Source organism: Ictidomys tridecemlineatus, chromosome 8, assembly GCF_052094955.1.
Source record: "Ictidomys tridecemlineatus isolate mIctTri1 chromosome 8, mIctTri1.hap1, whole genome shotgun sequence".
NCBI lineage: Eukaryota > Metazoa > Chordata > Mammalia > Rodentia > Sciuridae > Ictidomys > Ictidomys tridecemlineatus.
Genome location: NC_135484.1, coordinates 14,177,685 through 14,200,033, shown reverse-complemented (window position 1 = coordinate 14,200,033; position 22,349 = coordinate 14,177,685). Strand labels below are relative to the sequence as shown.

General features: G+C 38.0%; 1 protein-coding gene across 5 annotated transcripts in view; it reads left to right on the top strand.

Moving 5' to 3' along the window:
* Esr1 (estrogen receptor 1) overlaps positions 1-22,349 on the top strand; it is a 375,741-nt gene that overhangs the window by 220,088 nt on the left and 133,304 nt on the right. For all 5 annotated transcript variants that reach the window (XM_078018886.1, XM_078018887.1, XM_078018884.1 and 2 more), the window contains one exon: positions 11,685-12,020. In XM_078018886.1, coding sequence (XP_077875012.1) covers positions 11,685-12,020 — 336 coding nt within the window. The remainder of the gene's footprint in view (positions 1-11,684; positions 12,021-22,349) is intronic.

The following is a 22,349-nucleotide window of genomic DNA, read 5'->3' as shown; positions in this document are numbered from 1 at the left end:
GCTTCTGGGGTCTTGGGAGAAGACCCCAAGTTCCAGTACAGAACCCTAAATAGCAAACGTGTCTTCAGACCATTGTAACCTGGATCGGAGAGGATCTTCCGATAAACAAAGGTGAAAATAGTTCTCATGGTTGGCAGCTGGGGAGAACAGGAATTGCAGCTGGGAAGCAATGAGCCACAGTGTAAAGAAATGGAGAGAGCAGGGTAAAGAAGCTAAGTCTCCTAACTTACTATTGGGAACAAGCATGGAGTTAGTGGGAGGGAAATACAGTCTTTCCTTACTGAAAATGAACTCTCCTTTCCCTCCCTCTAACTTTTCTAACTGGGGCTTGAAATCCTTTTTTGGTCATTACACTTTACAGAAGAGGAAAAGGAAATCCCAATAAGATCCATGCTGGTAAAACTCTAGAAGAAGAAATGGAGGATTTCAAACAGGAAGTTGGTTAATAGAGAAGAGATGAGAGTAAGGGATTTTGTTAAATCTAATGATCAAAATAATTATTGGGAATCTCTGCCAAGACCCACCACCAGAAACATAAAGCAAATAAAACCTACAAAAAAATTACACACACACACACACACACACACACACACACACACACACACACACACACATACAGTCTTTAAAAACCAAGCAGAGCATGACAGTGTCTCTTGAGAAAGGGAAACTAATAAGGAGAGTCCAAGACGGCTCCAGTGAGGAGGGACTCAGGTATAACTAAAACGGGACAGCAGCACCGTGAAGGGCCCAGGGAAGGAAAGCAACCAGAACAAAGAAGGTGGAGCCACTAGGCAGAATGGGGTCTAAGTCTGACCACAGATGAAATGGGACCCTAAGTTGTTGAGGTTGATAAGAAAGGGATAGAAAGAGAACAGGGTGGTGATGTCGCAAAGCATGATAAAAGGAGACACGGGCCCAGTCTGCTTCTACCCAAATGGAAGGTTTATGAAGAGGATTTGTAAAGCTACGTTTCAAAGATACTTTATTTAGACTCTTTGTGAAAACTCATGAGTTTTAATTTAGAGTTTAGGTTTATTCCATTAATTAATGACTTTTAAAACTGAAAATAAACAAGTAAGCCCTAAAATAACTTCTTCCCCTAATTCCAAACAAGATGCACAGACAAACACACATATACATGCAAACAACACACAGCTGCTTTGGACAAATGAAGGGATGGGGTGGCTAGAAACCCCAGTAGCCCCACCTCAGATACCCTGTGGAACTGCCCAGAGTCTTCAAAGTGTGGTTGAAGAGTTCCAGCGTACAGCCAAGGCACTCAATGAAAGTCTTACATACACAGTGGCTGGATGACATGGGTGCACAATGGAGACTAACAAATCCCTAGTGAAGGTAGGCAAGGTGCCCAATTAGGAGCTGCTGCAATGATCCGGGAAAGGGGATGAGGATATGAAGTAGCATGGTGTGTTAAGGAGCTCTGTGTTACTATAATAAAATTCCTCAGGTCATCAATTTATAGAGAAAAATAGTTATTTTGGCTTAGGGTTTAAGAGGTTTCCATCTATGTTTGATTTGCTCTGTTGCTTTTGGGCCTCTGGCAAGGCAGCACATCAGGGTTGGAGCTCATGTTGCAGAAAACTGCTCTCTTCTTGGCAGCTGGGAAGCAAAGAGACAGACAGGAAGGGCTCAGAATCCTAATATCCCCTTCAAGGACACACCTCCAGTGACCTCACTTCCTGCCTTTAGGCCCTGCTTCTAAAGGTTCTGCCATCTCCCTGTAACCAACAGGCTGGGGACCAAGCCTTTAACACCTTGGCTTTGGGAGACATTTATTCAGCCAGAGCAAATGATGGCAGTGCAGAGAAAGGAAGGGACTAAAGCAAGAGGCATGTGTGGAAATGCTGTGTGTGTTATGGTGATTCTTTGGATGTGAGGAGAAAGAATGTTGAATAGTGTTAAATAAACTAGATAATTCCTAGTTCCTTGACCTGACACACTTTGGGGATGTGGTTAAATTAATAATAACAATAATCTATAATTACATAATTTGAAGATACAATCTAATGTTTCGATAGGGGCTTTATGATCAGTCATATTGTGGTACACAGGCTACGGAATCAGATGTACCTTGGTTAGAATCCTGTGCTGACCTTGGTAGGACCTTGGGCATGATAGTCAATGTATTTGCTGTTAAATGGGGACAATAATAATATTTACTTTACAGAATTTATCTTGAGTATTTGAAGGGACACCATTAGAATTGATGAAGGGGAATATCTCTAGAGCAGTTTTATTAGTTCTTTATTTAATTTTTAATTAATCAACACTTCTGTTTTCTTCAACATGTTAGATTAAAAAGCTTTTAGTGTATTTCTTTGTCTGGCTCTTTAACACCTCACGAGTAATGTGAAATTATTGAGAAACAAAGGAAAAGTGATTATGCAAATGCTTGAAATACTTAATAATACATTGAAATAGTTGTAGGAAACTGGAAAAATGACTGTACTGGTGTTATACTAGGTTTTTTTTTTTTTAGAGGTATTGGTTATTAAGAGGAAAAAAACATTTCAATAAAAGAAAAATTTAAAATTAGAATGCATTAGAAGTGAAAAATCCAGTGAATTCTCTTATTAATGAATATTCAGATAGTATATTAACTTTTGAGATTCAATGGCCAAAGAATTTAAAACGTTAAAAAAATGATTAAGCCAAGTCTAAAATAATTAGACATGCTCTTTTAAAATGCCCCAGGCAATTTCCTCATTAGGACAGATCTTTTTCCTTTTAGGGTTAGGACGTACTTTTAAGCAAGAGAGATATCTTGATCCTCTTTCCCTGGGGATCAGAGTGCCTCCAGCTGATGACTGATGTTTGAATCCCAGGCAGGCTTGCAGAGATCCAGAGTACCCCAGCCACCTTCCTCTCCCTTTCATGCTCACCCTGATTGCCTGTGTGAGTAAATTCTCTCAAATTCATGCTTCCTATGGTGGATTAGAATTACTGGGGTCCACAGTGAGTGCTACTAAGTGGAGACACTTTCCTTGGCCTAAGTCCTGACAATAGTTAATGAGGATATCAGAGATGCCTAACACCAAGGAGACAAAAATCAATCTGGTTGGCGTTTCACACTCATGATGGGTTTGACAGATGAAAGAGGCTTTCATTTCTCAGTCACTTATGTAAAATCCATGGACCTGGTTAGGAAAGTCATTGAATAACGGAAAGATAAAGAAATCTGCTCAGGCGCAAGTGTTATCTAATCAGCGGCACAACTTGAGAGCTAATAACATGTACATTGGCCTCTCCAGTGCCTAACATCTTGTGCTGATAAATATATTGCTCAGTCATTCTGAAAATATTTTAATGTACCGGATGGAAGTGTAGTGCATCTCGTATGTACAATCTTATGAGCCACAGTGCTATTGGCTACCAATAAAGTTTCTGACTCTCAAGAAGCTGTCTGTTTAATATTTGCATAATCTACATTTTTCCCCCTTGCCTCTGCTTCATGCTCATTGTTTAGTCTTTTAGCTTTTTCCTGATAGTGTGAAAAAAGGTAGGCAAAGAGGATGAGCTTATGTTGTTTCTCTACAGATAATTCTGGAGGAATTGGGAGAGAGCAGAGAATGAGTTTCTAGTTTTGTCTTTGGCTTTCAAGTATCCATGTCTTTCCTGTGCTCCACCCCTCTTTTTTTCCATTTTTTTTAATTAATTGTTCAAAACATTACAGAGCTCATGATATATCATCTTTCATACATTTGACTCAATTGGGTTTTGAACTCCCCAAATACATAATGCAGACTCACTTCTGTTACATACTCACATTTTTACTAGTGACTGTTGTATTCTGCTACCTTTCCTATCCCCTACTATCCCCCCTCCCCTCCCCTCCCCTCCCATCTTCCCTCTCTACCTCCTCTGCTGTTGTTCAATTCTCTCCCCTTTTTTTCCCCCTCCCACTTGCCCCTCATAACCTCTTATAATTTTGTGTATCATTGAAGGTCTCCTACCATTTCCATATGTTTTCCCTTCTCTCTCCCTTTCTCTCCCCCCATTCATCTTCGTTTACTATTAGTCTTTTCCTCATGCTCTTCCTTCCTGTTATATTCTTAGTGGCTCTCTTTATATCAAAGAAGACATTTGACATTTGTTTTTTAGGGCTTGGCTAGCTTCACTTAGCATAATCTGCTCTAATGCCATCCATTTCCCTGCAAATTCTATGATTTTGTCATTTCTTAGTGCTGCATAATACTCCATTGTGTATAGCTGCCACAATTTTTTATCCACTCATCTATTGAAGGGCATCTAGGTTGGTTCCACAGTCTAGCTATTGTGAATTGTGCTGCTATAATCATTGATGTGGCCATATCCGTATAGTGCGCTCTTTTAAGGTCCTCAGGGAATAGTCCAAGAAGGGCAATAGCTGGGTCAAATGGTGGATCCATTCCCCGCTTTCCCAGGAATCTCCATACTGCTTTCCAAATTGGCCTCACCTGACCTTACACTCCTCAGAGACACAACAGCCCAGAGTCATGGTTCTGATCTTCAGTTCTCACTAGACATAGGGTAAAATAGGAATAGAAGTTGCATTACTTTTCACCTTCTCTCATTTAATTCCAGTTGTACCTTGTTTTAACTGCTGCAAAATAGATGTGCAGTGTTGTCACCAGCAATGTGCACATTATGACTTGCAAGTAGAACAGGATTCCTTTCTCATTGAACAATACCCTGGGATCCTCTCACAGACAGTTGGCCACATAATATGTAGAAGCATCTCTTTTTATTCTCTTTGTATAATTGTGGGAACTTTGATATTTGGAAAGTATAGTACATTTGGGGTAAATTAGAAAAAGTATTCATTAATGCTCATTGGATTTACCTTTCCCTCTTTGACTCTTTGATGGTTTTCCAAATAATCATCCTCTCTTCATCTCTCCAGTTGTGTTTCCCTCTTCCACCTCTCCAACCTGTGGCCATTTTTGTCGTATGTTCAATAACCTGAATTGTGTGTGAAACTCAAGTGGGTGTGCTGGTTCAATTCATTGCTTTAAATAGCGCTGTGACTAAACCATCAGAACAGTCTACTTCCAAATTCCTCTAAGATGAGAAATTTCATGATTTGACACAAACATTCCTGTAAGGTTTTCATTTAGCCTATTCTTGGAAAATGCCAGTGGCCCACCTCATTTCTTCTTATGGTGGCAGCTTCTGACTCTGTTGTCCCTCTGACTGTTGCACATGCTCCTGGTCCTGCACTGCAGCCTACTCTCCGGGGTCGCTCCACACTGCTTCTGTTTCAGCCATTGGGCCGGTAAGCAGGCAGTTAGTTGAACCATGCCACGCAAGATTGCCCATCTGAGGGTGGTGCTTGAACTTCCTGTAAGTCTTTTCTCCAGGCTCACTCCTCCTCCTCGTTCCTTCCTGGTTCTCCATGTGACCTCAGTTCAGGTCTCCTTGACATTCTAGTTAACTCTAATCTGAATAGATCTTTCTTTACTATGTGGCATCTGGCACTGAGCAGGCTTCTGGTGTGCTCTGATGAGCCGGGAGCAGAGGGGGAGCACCATCATCCTTCATCCAGATGTGGGTGCATCTGGCAGTGAGGCAACTGAAGGGCCCAATTCTGCACAATGACTGGTCGTATACTGTTGTTCTTGTCTCTCTTGGTTTACTTCTTGATGTTCTTACACTTAGCAACTTTGTACCTATGATAATGGCTAAAATTCAAAATCTCTGTTTAACTGAAAAGCAAAACAAAACCACTTCTTTAAAGAGCCATGACCTGGAATCAAAGAGAAATGATCATGGATGAGCCATGAACCTAAGTGCAGTTTTCTAACATTTACAAGATTATTGTGAGGACTAATTAGTTACAATGTGTTATAGCATAATGTATGCAAAACACTTAAAACAAATAGTGCCCAATGTGTATTTGCAATAATAAAAAAATTATGGTTATGATAACTTATTCTAAGAGCTCTGATAAATCCTCATTTTAATACTGAGCAATAGAAAAGGTGGGTGGCTTCTCTTAGTTTTAAAAATGACATCTAATATACCTTTAGACCTACAAGAATAAAAGTTATATATTAAACACTTTACAACCACATATTTGTCAAAATCCCTTGATAGAGAAAGATGATATAGCATTTATTTCTCATATCTTTAATAGTAAAAATAATTGTATTAACTTTTTTATCAAATGATAATTTTCTACATATAAATCGAAATTGTTGCTATCTGACAAATTTTGGAGAGATTAACTTTCTTTGAAAATACAGAAGCTTGTGTGAATTTTTGTCTTTTAAAAATATTTGTTTTTGCTGATAACATTTTTAGCAGCACAGCCTGGCCTTTTTCAGGCTAAGATGTTGAGCCAAAACCTCAAAGAATCACAGCAGAAAAATTGAATTCCCCCTTTCTCCCCTATTTCATGATGTAGTTAGTAAGAAAGCAGCTGGGTAAACCTTTTGGGGGAAAAAAAGCTACTTTGTACTACTTAGAACTTTTAATTCCTAGGTACTTTATTTTTTATAGCTATTGTAAATGAGATTGCTTTTTAAAATTCTTTTTTAGATGATTCATTATCAACTTAGAGGAATGCAACTGATTTTTGTATGTTGACTGTGTATCCTGAAACTTTGTTGAATTCACTTAATAGTTCTAATAGTTTTTTTGGTGAAGTCTTTCTGATTTTCAGTGTATAAGATTGTAACTGTAAAGGGACAATTTGACTTCCATTTTTCCAATTTGGATGCCATTTATTTATTTCTTTTTCTTGAATGCTCTGGGTAGAATTTCCAGTACTAGGTTGAATAAAAAAGGTGAAAGTGGCCATCCTTTTCTTGTTACTCTTAGAAAATTTCAGCTTTCTCCTCTTCACTATTATGTGAGTTGTGGGGTTATTGTATTTGATCTTTACTATACCGAGGTATGCATACCTTCTGAACCTAATTTGTTTAGTTTTTATCATGTACGGATATTGAATTTTATTCAATGCTTTGCCTCTACTGAGCTGATCATATGGACTTTTGTCCTTCATTCTGTTGAAATGATGTCTCACATTTATTGATTTGCATATGTTGAATCATTCTTGCATCCCTGGGATGAATCCCACTTGATCATGGTGAATAATTCTTTTGATATGTTGTTAGATTTGGTTTACTAGTATTTTGTTGAGAATTTTTTCATGAATGTTATTCAAGGAAATGTATGTAGTTGTCTTTATTCATGTTCTTGTCTAGTTTTGGTCTCAGGATAATTCTGACCTTGTAAAAAGAGTTGGAAGAGGTGCTGGGGCTGTAGCTCAGTGGTAGCACACTTACCTGGTATGTGTGAGGTGCTGGGTTAGATTCTCAGCACTACATAAATAAATAAATAAACAAACAAACAAATAAATAAATAAATATCAACAATTGAAAAATATTTTCAAACTATACTACAGAGCAATAGTAACAAAAACAGCATGGTACTGGTACCAAAACAGGCGGGTGGACCAATGGTACAGAATAGAGGACACAGTAACCAATCCACAAAACTACAACTACCTTATATTTGATAAAGGGGCTAAAAGCATGCAATGGAGGAAGGATAGCATCTTCAACAAATGGTGCTGGGAAAACTGGAAATCCATTTGCATCAAAATGAATCTGAATCCCTATCTCTAGCCATGCACAAAAGTTAACTCAAAATGGATCAAGGAGCTTGATATTAAATCAGAGACACGGCATCTGATAGAAGAAAAAGTTGGCTACGATCTACATACTGTGGGATCGGGCCCCAAATTCCTCAATAGGACACCCATAGCGCAAGAGTTAACAACTAGAATCAACAAATGGGACTTACTCAAACTAAAAAGTTTTTTCTCAGCAAAAGAAACAATAAGAGAGATAAATAGGGAGCCTACATCCTGGGAACAAATCTTTAATCCACTCACTTCAGATAGAGCCCTAATAACCAGAATATACAAAGAACTCAAAAAATTAGACAATAAGATAACAAATAACCCAATCAATAAATGGGCCAAGGACCTGAATAGACACTTCTCAGAGGAGGACATACAATCAATCAATAAGTACATAAAGAAATGCTCACCATCGCTAGCAGTCAGAGAAATGCAAATCAAAACTACCCTAAGATACCATCTCACTCCAGTAAGATTGGCAGCCATTAGGAAGTCAAACAACAATAAGTGCTGGAGAGGATGCGGGGAAAAGGGCACTCTTGTTCATTGCTGGTGGGACTGCAAATTGGTGCAGCCAATTTGGAAAGCAGTATGGAGATTTCTTGGAAAGGTGGGAATGGAACCACCATTTGACCCAGCTATTCCCCTTCTCAGTCTATTCCCTAAAGACTTAAAAAGAGCATGCTACAGGGACACTGCTGCATCGATGTTCATAGCAGCACAATTCACGATAGCAAGATTGTGGAACCAACCTAGATGCCCTTCAATAGATGAATGGATAAAAAAAAATGTGGCATTTATACACAATGGAGTATTACTCTGCATTAAGAAATGACAAAATCATAGAATTTGGAGGGAAATGGATGGCATTAGAGCAGATTATGCTAAGTGAAGCTAGTCAATCGTTAAAAAACAAATACCAAATGACCCCTCTGATATAAAGGGAGTAAACAAGGACAGGGTAGGGACGAAGAGCTTGAGAAGAAGATTTACATTAAACAGGGATGAGAGGTGGGAGGGAAAGGGAGTGAGAATGATATATAAGAGGAAAGGAGGGGTAAGACAAGATAATACAAATGGAAGAAATGATTTACAGTAGAAGGGGTAGAGAGAGAAAAGGGGAGGGGAGGGGAGGGGAGGGGGGATAGTAGAGAATAGGACTGACAGCAGAATACATCAGACACTAGAAAAGCAATATGTCAATCAATGGAAGGGTAACTGATGTGATACAGCAATCTGTATACGGGGTAAAGTTGGGAGTTCATAACTCACTTGAATCAAACTGTGAAAGATGATGTATTAAGAACTGTGTAATGTTTTGAACGACCAACAATAAAAAAAACTATCTAGGAAAACAAAAGAGGACACAGGGAGAGGATACAGGATACAGATATATAAAATGGCCTGAAGAATATAATGCCAATTCAACTGAATGGTTAAATAAAGTTAGCATATTTTTAGGAAAAAAAAAGAAAAATATTTTAAAACATTTTAAAAAAAAGAGTTTGTAAAAGTTTCTTCCACCACTTAATTTTTTTTTTTGGAATAACTGAAAAAGAATTGGTTCTTCCTTAAAGGTTTGGATGGACTGCATCAGTGAAGCTGTTTGATTCTAGGTTTTTCTCTGATGGGAGACTAATCCAGTCTTGCTGTGGTTGATCTGTACATGTTTTCTATTTATTCATGATTCAGCCTTGATAAGGTATATGTGTCAGGAATTTTTCCATTTTCTCTAGGTTATCAAATTTGTTGGCTTGTGGTTGTTCATGATAGTCTTCAATGATCCTTTTCAATTCTGTGGTATAAATTGTGATATCAGAAATTTTTCATCTCTAATTTTGAGTCATTTTTTTTAGTCTAAAAATGTCATTTTTATTTATGCTTGCAAAAATCAACTCTTAATTTTGTTATTTTTTTTCATATTGTTGTTTTCATTTCTCTTTCATTTATTTGGTCTGACTTTTATTAGTTTTTTCTTCTGCCAACTTTGGGTTTGGTTTGTTTGTATTTTCTTTTTAGTTCCTTGAGATGCAACAGGCTTTTTATTTGAGAACTTTCTGCTTTTTTTGATGTAAAAGAAAGTCAACATTACCATGAGCCTATGTGCAAAAATTCTCAAAAAAATAGTAGCTAACCAAACTCAACAACACATAAAAATGTTATCCACCATCATCAAGTGGGATTCGTCTTAGGGATGCAAGAAGGGCTCAATATATACAAGTCCATCAGTTTTCCTCTAAGTTTGCTATACCTCCTAGATTTTGGTATGTTGTATTTCCATTATCATCTATTTCAAGGAAATTGTATATTTTCTTCTTAATTATTTCACTGACCCATTGGTAATTTGGGTCAGTTTAAGTTCCATGTATTTCTAAGTTTTTCTTGTAACTGATTTCTAGCTTTATTGCATCGTGATTAGATAAGATACTTGATATGGCCTACTGTATAATCTCTCCTGGAGAATGTTTTTGTGCTGCTGAGAAGAATGCATATTCTTCAGCTGTTGGATAGAATATTCTGTAATTACTGGTCCGTTTGGTTTCTGGTGCTGTTTAACTCTGCTGTTTCTTTGTTGATTTTCTGTCTAGACGATATGTCCATCGCTGAAAATGAGATATTAAAGTTCCCTGCTATTATTGTGCTGGAGTATATCTCTCCCTTTAGGTCTATTAATATTTGTACAGTGGTGTGTAGTCACTGTTTCAGCACTAGAGAGTGCCCCCAAACTCTAGTTTGTCATAAATCTGCCATTGGGTTGTTCAAGATGCCCACGGGATATATCTGAAAGGGTAGTCCTTCTCCATAAGCCTCCATGTCAGCTATCTAGATGCCTTGTCCATGGTCAATGATCTGAAGTCAGGTACCATAGAATTTTGCCTGGCACAGGCCTCACTGTGGAAGGTCCAGAAACAACTAGTGCCTATCTCCCTCTTCATTCTGCAATGGACAATAACTCTCTCTATGTTGTGCTGCCTGGGATTGTGGAAAGGATGAGCAGTCCCACAGACACCATGGCTGCTTCAGTGCCAGTTCCTATCAGGAGCCAATAGACCACTGATACCAGTGCAGCACGAGGCAGGACCAAGGCCCTTCCTGCTATGACCTGCCTGCTGCTGTGGTTTCTTTGTGGCCCAAGACCCCTGCAGCTGATTGGAGGTGAAGTGGGCTAAAATGCAAGGCTGTCCTACTGGGGTCACAAGTCTCTGCCTGGTGAAGGGTGCATACACAGGCTTTGTCTGAGTCAAAGACTGGGGGTAGGGGCTATAGCGTTATTCCCAGTACTGAATGTCACTGTGGTACACCTGGTACTTGGTTTCGTGTCTAAGGTCTATATTCCTCTCTCAAGTGGGAAGTGTCCTTCTCTACATTGTGCTGCTTAGAGTTGAAAGAAGGGTAATGTGAGCGATTCTTTCCTTGTTGCCTTTAAAGAATCTTTCTTATTTGATGCTAAAAGCAGGTACTGTGATCTCCCACAACTCTTGTGAAGGTACTTTCATGCATGAATAGTTCTTGAATTGATATTTCTGTTGAGATTCAATCTTTGGAGGCTCTTATCCCACCATCTTACTCTGCCCCTTTATTATTAAAATATTCTTTTAATTTACTATTTAAAAGAATATTCATGCAGAAGAAATGTTTGATGTTAAACTATATTTCAAGAATAGTTTTTTTATTATAATTCTTTTGTTTTACAGCATCTGTTTTATACACACACACACACACACACACACACACACACACACAAACCTGGTGTGTCACAGCCAGCTTGTACTGGCTCACAAAAGCCTACTGTTATTTACAAGCGTTTTATAAGAATATTGATGTTAGACAAGTGACTTGAAATTAGTTTCAGTGGCAATATTTATATCATGAAAATTGGCAAATGCTACAAATCATTAATTGCTAAATGCTTACTAGTTTGTTTGTCCCCCATGTATTTATTGAAATAAAATAAAGTGGCTGTTTGCTTTGAAAATGGTGTTTATATGAAAAGTTACTTGGGAACAAATTAGTTAATTTTTTCCCCCTGCATTTTCAGGGATACGGAAAGACCGAAGAGGAGGAAGAATGTTGAAACACAAGCGTCAGAGAGATGATGGGGAAGGCAGGAATGAAATAGGATCCTCTGGAGAAATGAGAGCTGCCAACCTTTGGCCAAGCCCCCTCATTATCAAACACACTAAGAAGAACAGCCCTGCCTTGTCCTTGACAGCTGATCAGATGGTCAGTGCCTTGCTGGACGCTGAGCCCCCCATAATCTACTCCGAGTACGATCCTACCAGACCCTTCAGCGAGGCCTCCATGATGGGCTTGCTGACCAACCTGGCAGACAGGGAGCTGGTTCACATGATCAACTGGGCCAAAAGGGTGCCAGGTAAGAATGCTAAACTCAACTTTTGTTATAAGAGTCTTTTTAAGAACTGATTGCGATTTCATGGGAGAAATAGTGGGAGGAAAGGAAACAATACTTGTTATCTCATTAGTTTCAAAGCTCCATCAGAAATTTTCATATCATGACACTACAATTTTCCTAGAATTTAGGAAGTAGCATTCTAATATCAAAGTCTAGAAGACTAAAATGCTTGATCTGACAAAACTTATTTTTTAAGCCATCTTATTTGCCAAAAAGATTTTGAGTAGACACATGATGAATGTATTACATATCATATGTGCGTGCTGTCAGAAGTGTTTAATACTATAGGATCTATAAAAGATTTTAATATTGAGCACTATCATTCAAAATACCTCAATTACTAATAAATTATTTTCCTGAAAATATTTTCTTTAAAGATTTGTCTGAACTAGAGACATAATACTAATACATTTATTTACTGAATGCCTATTATTTATCCAAACTGACATATGCATATGAGAAATGTAATTGAAAAATAAATTGGGGCATTGTCTCTGAGAAGAGCTTGTGGAAAGACCCAATGGTGGAAGTGACATTTCTACTGATTCTCTCAGAAATGGTGTTTCCATAAAACTTGACTGTTGCTCTTGCTGTTCAGAGAAGAGCTCTAATTAGTATGGAAACCAGATTCCTCCATGTCCCAACACATTCATTATGCATATCAAGAAGTTTGTACTAAGGCAAGAGGAAGTTAAATCTCTTTTGTGGGCTTATTGGTCAAAGGAGTAGTGGATTTAGATAGAGATATTCTCATATGGTTTCTCCTACCTATGAAGTGTGGAACTTTTTATGAAACTAAAATAATGTGAAGTTTTGTGCGCACATTTCTAAGGTCACTGGCGTGTTATCGGTTGAGTAGGCCTATGTCTGGCCTTAAAGAACCTTACAGGTATTGCATATATTAAATTAATATAGTAAGCATGTGGCCCTTTGAATAAGAAGCCATCTGTATTGTGATTCATATTCCTTAGAGCATATCCAATCCACTTAGGTAATGGTTAGGATAGTGAAGATTGGCTTACAGGGAAGTCTGGGGATTAATAGGCAAATTTAGGTTTTCAGGGTAAGTCAACCTGGTAGACAAAAACTCCTAACTATTTTTGGAATTAAGAGTTTTATTGAATATATATATATATATATATATATATATATATATATATATATATATTAGCATTCTTATGTGAAATAGACAGATCATCCATAAATTGTAATCTGGATATTATGGGGCTATAGGTTTTGCTTTATCTTTATATCTGTTAGTACCTTTAAAAATACTTTGGAAGAAGAGAAAAACAAACAAAAGAATAAAATACTAGTGGTCATATCTCTAAGAGCTAACTCTTTGTTGCTCTTTATTGTTCTGTAAAGGTATATTTTCCCTTATGAAATTTTGGCAATATTACTATCTGAGTACTTCTCAATTCAAGTATGTACTTTTGATATTTATCTGTAGATTATCATTGTGGCATTTTTTATACTTATAAAAATTTAAAATCATTTGAAACAACTGTAAGTTCAAAGACAGTACTAGTGGATGAAGAATTCATGGTAATAATATTCTGAATTTAGGAATAAAATAGGAACTCTGTCAAGGAAAAGAAAATACTTTGTCCATGTTTAGCTATTTCATCAAAAACTCACTTCTAAGCAAATTTATAGTAATGAGGCATGTTCAAAAACACCTTGTAACTCCCTTATGATAATTTAAAGGATCTAGATGACTCAAAAAAATCCTTGAACCAATCTCTATTACTTGGTTATTTATTTTTTAAAAAAACTACACAGGCAAAAATGAAATTATATACAGTCATGTGCTACATAATGGTGTTTTGTTTAGTAAAGGACAACATGTATGATGGAATTCCCATGTGATTTTATTAGCTAGTGATGGTGTAGCTGTTTGTGGAAGTACATTTTATGATGTTCACACATTATAAGATCACCTAATGATGCATTTCTCAGAATGTATCCCTGCCACTAAGTGACACATGACTGTGGGGGGTTGTGCACGCGTGTGTGTGTGCCATTGGAATAGAGCTTTTATAAGTCAAAAGCCTACTCTACCAAGCAGAGTAAAAATAGTCATTGATTTTAAAAGAATGAAGAGTAAGAGAAGAAAAAGTTGTCCTGGAAGAATTCTGAAGACGATTGTCAAGATTTTCATTAAAATTTGAGAAAGCCACATTTTAAAAAGACTTTATATCAAATATTGTCAATCATTTAAAAAAATAGTTTACACTAAGAATCAAATTCAAACAATGTTACATTTATGTGATAGTAATTTGAGAGTCATAATAATGGTAACTTTTAAAAGACAGAATAGGAAGCATCATCAGCAAGCAGAATAGTGGGGAAGTTATTTCTAGAAATACCCAGAGTTGGTCTTTATTCCATCCTCAGAATGGCTATTAATATAACAGAAATTATGAACAGACCTCATTTTGAGTGATAAATTTTAATAAAGATAATCAAACTTTGGGCTACTTTAGTAGTTCTAGATATATATATATATATATATATATATATATTTACTAATAGAAAATTGTCAGAATTTTCAAATACTGGTGATTGTAAGTTGAAATTCCCTTTGTCTTAATATCTTGGCATACTTTGACTACATCTCTTTATTAATAATTAAGATGAGAAGAGTTTTAAGATAAAATACATCACACAATCTTGATAGTCAAGTTCCAACCTATAGAATACTTATTATATCAAGCCAGATTAAACATGACTTCAAGGAATTAATTTTCCCTTCACAATTTACAAACAAAGCCACAACAAGAATGTGAAAACCTGCCTACCCAGCTCTGAGAAGTGATGCTTTTCTATAATATATGCTATATGTCTGTGTTTTGTTATCTAGCTATAGAGGTTTTTCTCTTTATTGTTTGATTTGTTATTCTTCGATATGCATTTTATAGTCAACCATAATGGAGATTAACTTTAAAAAAATATATTATTAAATCTTATTACTATTATCCTGTGCATAGTGAAACTAGTCAATAAATGAAACATCATTCAGCCTGATCACAAAGGAGGAAATATTACTACAAAGTTGTTATACTTCTGATACCTGCATCACTTTCAGGGACATCGATGAATGGTTGACTCTTAGTTTCAGTGTTATTGAAATACATTTGATTTTTTTGATTTTTTTCTAGAAGCTTGAAAGGCAGCAGGAAAATGTCACTTTGATTTATGAAAAATTAAGTCTTTTCCAAAATGCACCATAATTTTATGTACCTCCAAAGCAATTTTATTCTTACAGTTCGTACTCAATTAGTTTCTACCTATTGAATTGGGAATATCGATTTGGGATGGATACCCCAAGGCAGATTGCCTTTTAAAAACTGATACCCAGAAACCTGACAGCCCTGAACTGCTGGGCACAGGTGTGAGGTTTCCAGGGAGTAGGCTAGAGGCCTGGCCAAGGGAGGAAGTAAAGAGAAGTGGCTCTGGAGCCGGATTCCATGGGACTCATTCAACCTTAACCACTTCCTCATTCTTTTAGTGGCAAACTAGTTATTTTCTCCTTTCTTGCCCATCCCTCTCAGCACAAGGCTAGAGTCCCCGCTTCCTTCTGGGCTCTGACTCCTGCCCCCATCTTACTTCATGTTCTCTCCTTGCTCACTTTTGGCCCCTGGGGTAGAGGATCCACTTTGTGGGGATGTGCCCCCCACCAGCTCCGTGTTTCAGCAGTTTCTGTGTCATCTGTGACGGCTTGATTGTCTCAGCCACCCCAGGGATTGAGGCTGCTTCTTCTCCTGTGTTCCCCAGGAATTCAGCCATTAGCTTCCCTGGCTCTAAGCTCAGCCTCCTCACTCAAACCAGTAATGAACGGAGCTCAGGAAAGGCTTGAAGGAGCAAGTACACAAATAAAAGTAGCTCTTGAGATGCCTGATTTTGAGACATCTGAGCCCTGTTAGAAGTCAATACCCCTTCAACCCATTCTGTAAGGCTGTGGCGTTCCTTCGCCTCTCTTCTGAATCTACGGGATGTTCTGACATCTCTCTGGCAGCTGCCTTGCTGAGACTCCAAATTTTCATGCTTTCTTTTGTTAAAGGGCAGAGAAATAGGCAAACAGGAGGATTTTAGCAGGCTTCAGGTGTCTGTCAGCAGGTGAGTTCACTTAATGAGTGTAACTGAAAACTTAAATGAGTAGGGACAAGAGGGCAGGGGGAGGGCACAGTTCCTCCATCTAGGAATTGGGAGCATCTAGTAGGAACATATTCTATTTGGGGAGGTTCCCATGGATTCCAGGGAGGTGGCAAAGCTACCCAGTACTCTTCTTCCCAACTACAACTAGACCAGTAGACCCTACTCTTGGGTGGCTGTGGTTCAACTGCTTCAACATGGCACAGCAATGAGGGAACTTGACATGGGAATATGGGTGACATACTGTGACAGATGCATACGCTTAAGGGCAAGATTTGCTGTTTTGCAACCATATCGCTTTGCTGCATTAAGAGTGTATTCGTTTTTCATCTCTGTGACCAAAGTTTCAGAGAAAACTAATTTAAAAGAGGAAAGATTTACTTTGACTCACAATTTCAGAGGATTCAGTCCATGGTTGGCTGGCTCCATTGCTCTAGGCCTGAGATGAGGCAGAACATCATGGCAGAAGGGCATGGTGTAAGAAAGCTGCTGGCCTCGTGGCTGCTGGTGGGACAGGAGTGAGGGGAGACAAGATGCGGCATCCCTAAGGGCATTCCTTTAAGGACCTACTCTCTTCAACTAGGTCCCACCTCTTACAGTTTCTACGGCCCTCCAATGGTGCATTCAGTTATCTATGGATTAATCCATTGATGAGGTCAGATTCCTCACCGTCTCATTACTTTCCATAAGCCCCATCTCTGAACATTGACTCATTTGGGACAAACCCTTTATTTTATTTTAACTTTTTCTGATGCATTGTAATTATCCATAAAATGAGATTCATTATGCTATATTCATACATGCACATAACAATATTTGTTTAATCTCATTTCCCAATATGTTGTTCCCTTATCCTGCCCTCTACCTCCTCTGATCCACTTTACTCTATTGATCTCCCTTTAATTATAGTCATTATTATTTTAATTAGTGAATTATAATTTTATGCACATACATACGTAATATGTGGGATTCACTGTGGTATATTCATACATAGACCTGCCGTAATTTGCTAGATTTCATTCCTCAGTACTTCCTCATGTCCTCCCCTCCCTTTCAATCCCCTTCCTCTGCTCTTTTGGTCTTTCTTCTATTTTTGGGAGACTTCCTTCTTTTTTTGTTTTTTATTATTCCCTTTTCCTCTCTCTCCCTCTCTAGCTTCCACATATGAAAGAAAACATTTAACTCTTGACTTTCTGAGTCTGTCTTATTTCACTTAGCATGATGTTCTCTAGTTCCATCCATTTACCCACAAATGACATAATTTCATTCTTGTTTATGGCTGAGTAAAACTTCACATTTTGTTCATTCATTCGTCTGTTGATGGGCACCTGGGCTGGTTACATAACTTGGCTATTGTGAATTGCACTGCTATAAACACTGAGGTGCCTGTATTACTATACTATGCTGATTTTAGTTCTTTTGGATAAATACCAAGGAGTGGGATAGCTAAGTAATTGGTGTTTCCAATCCAAGTCTTTTGAGGAATCTCCAAGCTTCTTTACAAAGTGGTTATACTAATTTGAATTCCCACCAACCACATATAAGTGTACCTTTTCCCTGCATCCTTGCCAGCAATTATCATTCTTTGTGTTCTTGATGATTGCCATTCTAACCAGGATGAGATGAAATCTCAGTGTAGTTTTTTTTAAATTTGCATTTTACTGACTGCTAAGAATGTTGAACATTTTTTCATGTATTTGTTGGTCATTTGTGTTTATTCTTTTGAGAAATGTTTATTAAGGACTGTTGTCCATTTATTGATTATTAGATTTTTTGGAGTGTTTTTTGGGGGGAGGATTAATATATTCTGGATATTAATCCTTGTCTGAAAGAGTTTTTTTAAAAAAGATTTTCTCTTATTCTGTAGGCTGTATCTTCCTTTCTTGTTTCTTTTACTGTGCAGAAGGTTTTTAAATTTTTTAAATTTGTTTTAATTAGTTGTACATGAACAGTAGAATGAATTTATGCACTTTGATATATCATACATAGATGGGATATAATTTCTCATTTTTCTGAGTGTACATATTGCAGAATCATATTGGTCATGCAGTCACATATATACATACAGTAATAATGTCTGTTTCATTGGACTATCTTTCCTATCCCGACATCCCCTCCTCTCCCCTCCCATCACTTCCTTCTACCTCATCTAAGGTAACGCTATTCTTCCCAAGTGCTCCCCACTTAGCATGATATTTCACTTAGCATGATATTCTCCAACTCCCACAATTTTCTGGCAAATTTCATAATTTTACTCTTCTTTAAAGCTGAGTAATAATCAATTGAGTATATATAACACATCTTATTTATGCATTCATCTATTGAGGGACACCTAGGTTGGTTCCATAGTCTAGCTATTGTGAATTGAGCTGCTATAAGCATTTATGTGGCTGCATCATTATACTATGCTGATTTTAAGTCCTTTGGGTATAGATTAACAAGTGGGATAGCTGGGTTAAACGGTGGTTTTATTCCCAATTTTCTGAGGAATCTTAATATTAAGTGAGGAGAGAGCCTACAGATTGGGAGAATATCTTTACCAAGTGCACCTCCAATAATGCATTAATCTCTAGGATATATAAAGAACTCAAAAATCTTAACACCAAAAACAAATAATCCAGTCAATAAATGGGACAAGGAACTGAACAGACACTTCACAGAAGAAGAAATAGAATTGATCAACAAATATATGAAAAAGTGTTCAACATCTCTGACAATTAGAGAAGTACAAATCAAAACTACTCTAAGATTTTATCTCACTCCTGTTAGAATGGCAATCATCAAGAATACAGGCAATGATAAATGTTGGTGAGGATGTGGTGAGAAAGTTACACTCATATATTTCTGCTGGGACTGCAAATGAGTGCAACCACTATGGAAAGCAGTACGGAGATTCCTCAGAAGCTTTTTAATTTTATGCTATTCCACTTATTGGTTCTTGTTTTTATTTCTTGACCTTTAGGTAAGAAAGTTAGTGCCTGCACAGACATGTTGGAGTTTTGATTCTATGTATTCTTCGAGTAGTTTCAGTGTTTCTGGTCTAATTCCTTGGTCTTTGATCTACTTCAAGGTGATTTTTTGTGCAGGGTGAGATATGAGTATCTAGTTTCACTCTTCTGCTTATGGATAACTAGTTTTCCCAGCAGCATTTATCGAAAGCTCTATCTGCTCTCCAACGTGGGTTTTTGGAGACTTTATCAAGGATCAGATGACTGTATCTACGTGGGTCTGTCTGTGTCTTCTGCTCTCCCTTGGTCTTCATGTCTCTTTTTATTCCAGTACCATGCTGTTTTTGCTAATAGAGCTCTGTAGTGTAATTTGAGATTGAATATTATGTTGCCTGTAGCTTTGCTCTTCTCGGGGACCAACCCTTCATTCAACTTGAGACTTTGGGGTACATTCCAGATCAAAACCATAACAAAGAGCCCCAGGACTGGGCTGGAATTGCCCTAGTGAGAACGGTGCAGCTGCTCTGGGCTCCAGTGCCGCTTCCCTGATAACCTTTCCCCGCTTCCCATGGCTCCCGCAAAAGCTCTGGGTGACACTCAAAGAATGAAGCTCTTGGCTTGTTTTCTCTTTCATGTGAGACTTTGAAGCACCATCAATGTTTGAGGACCCGAAGCTAAAAGGCCTTTTAAAATCCCTTTTCTATTTTGAGAATATTTGAGAAACATACCCCATCCTCCTCAGGGGTCTGCTTCAGGAATCCTGGGTAGGGATTTGGGGCACCTGCATGTCTATCTCGAGCACAGTGGGCATGATTGGTGGAGTGTACCCAGGACATACCATGGGGAGTGTTAACCTGATTCTGTCACTTTCCTGGGGGACTGGCAGAGAGAATGTCAGCATCCATTAACTGTTTATGTACTTAAAAGATGTCACTTTGAAGTGGTTAATAGGTCAAAGTGCATCTTAAGCCCTAATATCTCAGAATGTGACTTAGGAAGTAGTCTTTACAGTGGTGATCAAGATCAAATGAGTTCCCTCTATGGATTCTAATCCCACACAACTGGTGTGCTCATTGAAATGGAAATTTGGACCCAGAACTAGACATGTGCAGAGGGAAGCTGAAGAATCTCAGAGAGAAGATGATCACCCAACCAGAGTACATGCACAAGCCCGGGAACACCAAAATTTGCAGCAAACAGCAGAAGTTGGAGAGGCAAGTTGGACTCTCTGCTGGGGCATTCAGAGAGAGAGAGAGAGAGAGAGAGAGAGAGGCCCCACTGACACATTGATTTTAGACTTTGCTTCCAGAACTGTGAAGCAATGTATTTCTGTTCTTTCAAAAGCCATATTGTTTTTGACACTTCATATGAAAACCTAAGAAAAATAATACAAAGTATATTAAATATTTTTTTTTGTTTTGCATTTTTTTGAGGCAGGATAAAAAATCAGGGGTTATTTATACCAAGAGGAATGTTTGGCTCATCTAGGGCAAGTGTGGTTAATCAATTACTCCTGTGTATTCTCTTCAGTGACGGTGCAAGTGGTTTACCTAACTTCTGGCTTTGAAACTGAGTTAGCACTGCAACTGTTCCATGCTTCTACCTGGTAAATATCTTGTAAAAGATTTTAACCCAAAGAAGGATGTTTTCATGTGACACTTTCATAGTTTCTCCTTTAAACATTTATGTCTTCGATCCATTTGAATTCCTCCTGGGATACCATATGAAGTGTGGCTCTCACAATGTCTTTCAACAGGTGGCCACTTAGTTGTTATTTATTGAACAGCCTCCTAAAGAAGTATTTTCAATACTTCTTTAATACTTTGCCTTCCAAATTTCAGACCTTTGTTAGTTTCAGTTTATTAAGAGCTTTTAAAGTAGGGTGAAAGATTTGACCATTAGCCTATATGTATGGTTATTGTTTCCAATTCTGAAATAAAAATAAGTTAGCTATTCAAAATTATACATTTTTTCCTAATTTAACTAAATATATAGTGTGATTTTTCTGCCCTGGGTGGAGATATTTGGTATTTTTCCGTTCATTTGGAAAATAAAGACAAAAATATCATGAGACTTGAGACATTCAGGTAAGACCAGTGCTGGTAGGAGGCAGTCAGGTGATATACTGACTATTAAGTTTAAATAGGACATCAAAATTGTTCCCCAGGAGAGAAAAGAGTGTTCCAGGCTTCTTTTTTCTTTTCTCCCACAAGTTGTAGGTATCCCCCAAATGCTGCAGAACTGGACCCTCGACACTCCTGCTGCTTCTAACCAACTGGAAAAGCCAGTCTATACAAAGCTTTCTCCAGGAACTTTTGGTTTACTTCTTTCCAGATTTCTTTCTCTAGGTCCTAAACACCTAAATATTAAATTTTCACTTTCAGTTGTCTGCAGCCCAGGAGTTAAAGGTCACACTTTCACAAGCCATCTGGAACCAAATAGGCTGTTTTTCTCTTTCTCCCTTAAATAGTAAACTCATTTTTTTTGATTCTGGTCCTCTCCACCCGGGTCAGGGCCTCCACCCTTCTTCCCATACACTTGTGGAATCATCTTTGGGTATGGCTCTTTTCCATCATGCACCTCGGCTCTTTCTCTTCATACCTCTAGATTTACGCTTCCTCATTCCACTATCACCAGCTTGGTCCACACCACCAAATTAATACACCCTTACTATTTGGGTGTCCCTGCAAGGCTTCTGTGCTAATGCAGGAATATTCAGTTATGAGAACGGTAGCCTAATCAGTCCATTCTGGTTTGAACGAACTGACTGGGGGGTAGCCGTAGGCAGGTATGTCACTAGGACCGTATCCTGGAAGGATTCATCTTCCCTGTGGTCCCTTCCCCTTCTCTCTATCAGCTTCCTGGCTGCCATGAGTGAGACAGTAAAGCTCTGCTACACCTGTCCTCTAAGGTGTTCTGCCTAACCTGGGTCTAAAGCAATGACTTAGCCAACTGTAGATTAATCCTCTGGAGCTGTGAGCCAAAGTCAATCTTCTTCCTCTAAGTTGTTCTTGTCAGATATTTTGATCACAGCCATGAAACACTAACACAGAAATTAGTTCTGACTAAGCTTTCCAGGTGGTTCAGAAGTCTTTGGAAATGGTTGTTGGAAGGAGTTTGGAAAAGTTTGAAGATGCAGGCTGGAGGAGCCTTAGAATGTTATAAGCAGAGCTAAATGGGTGAT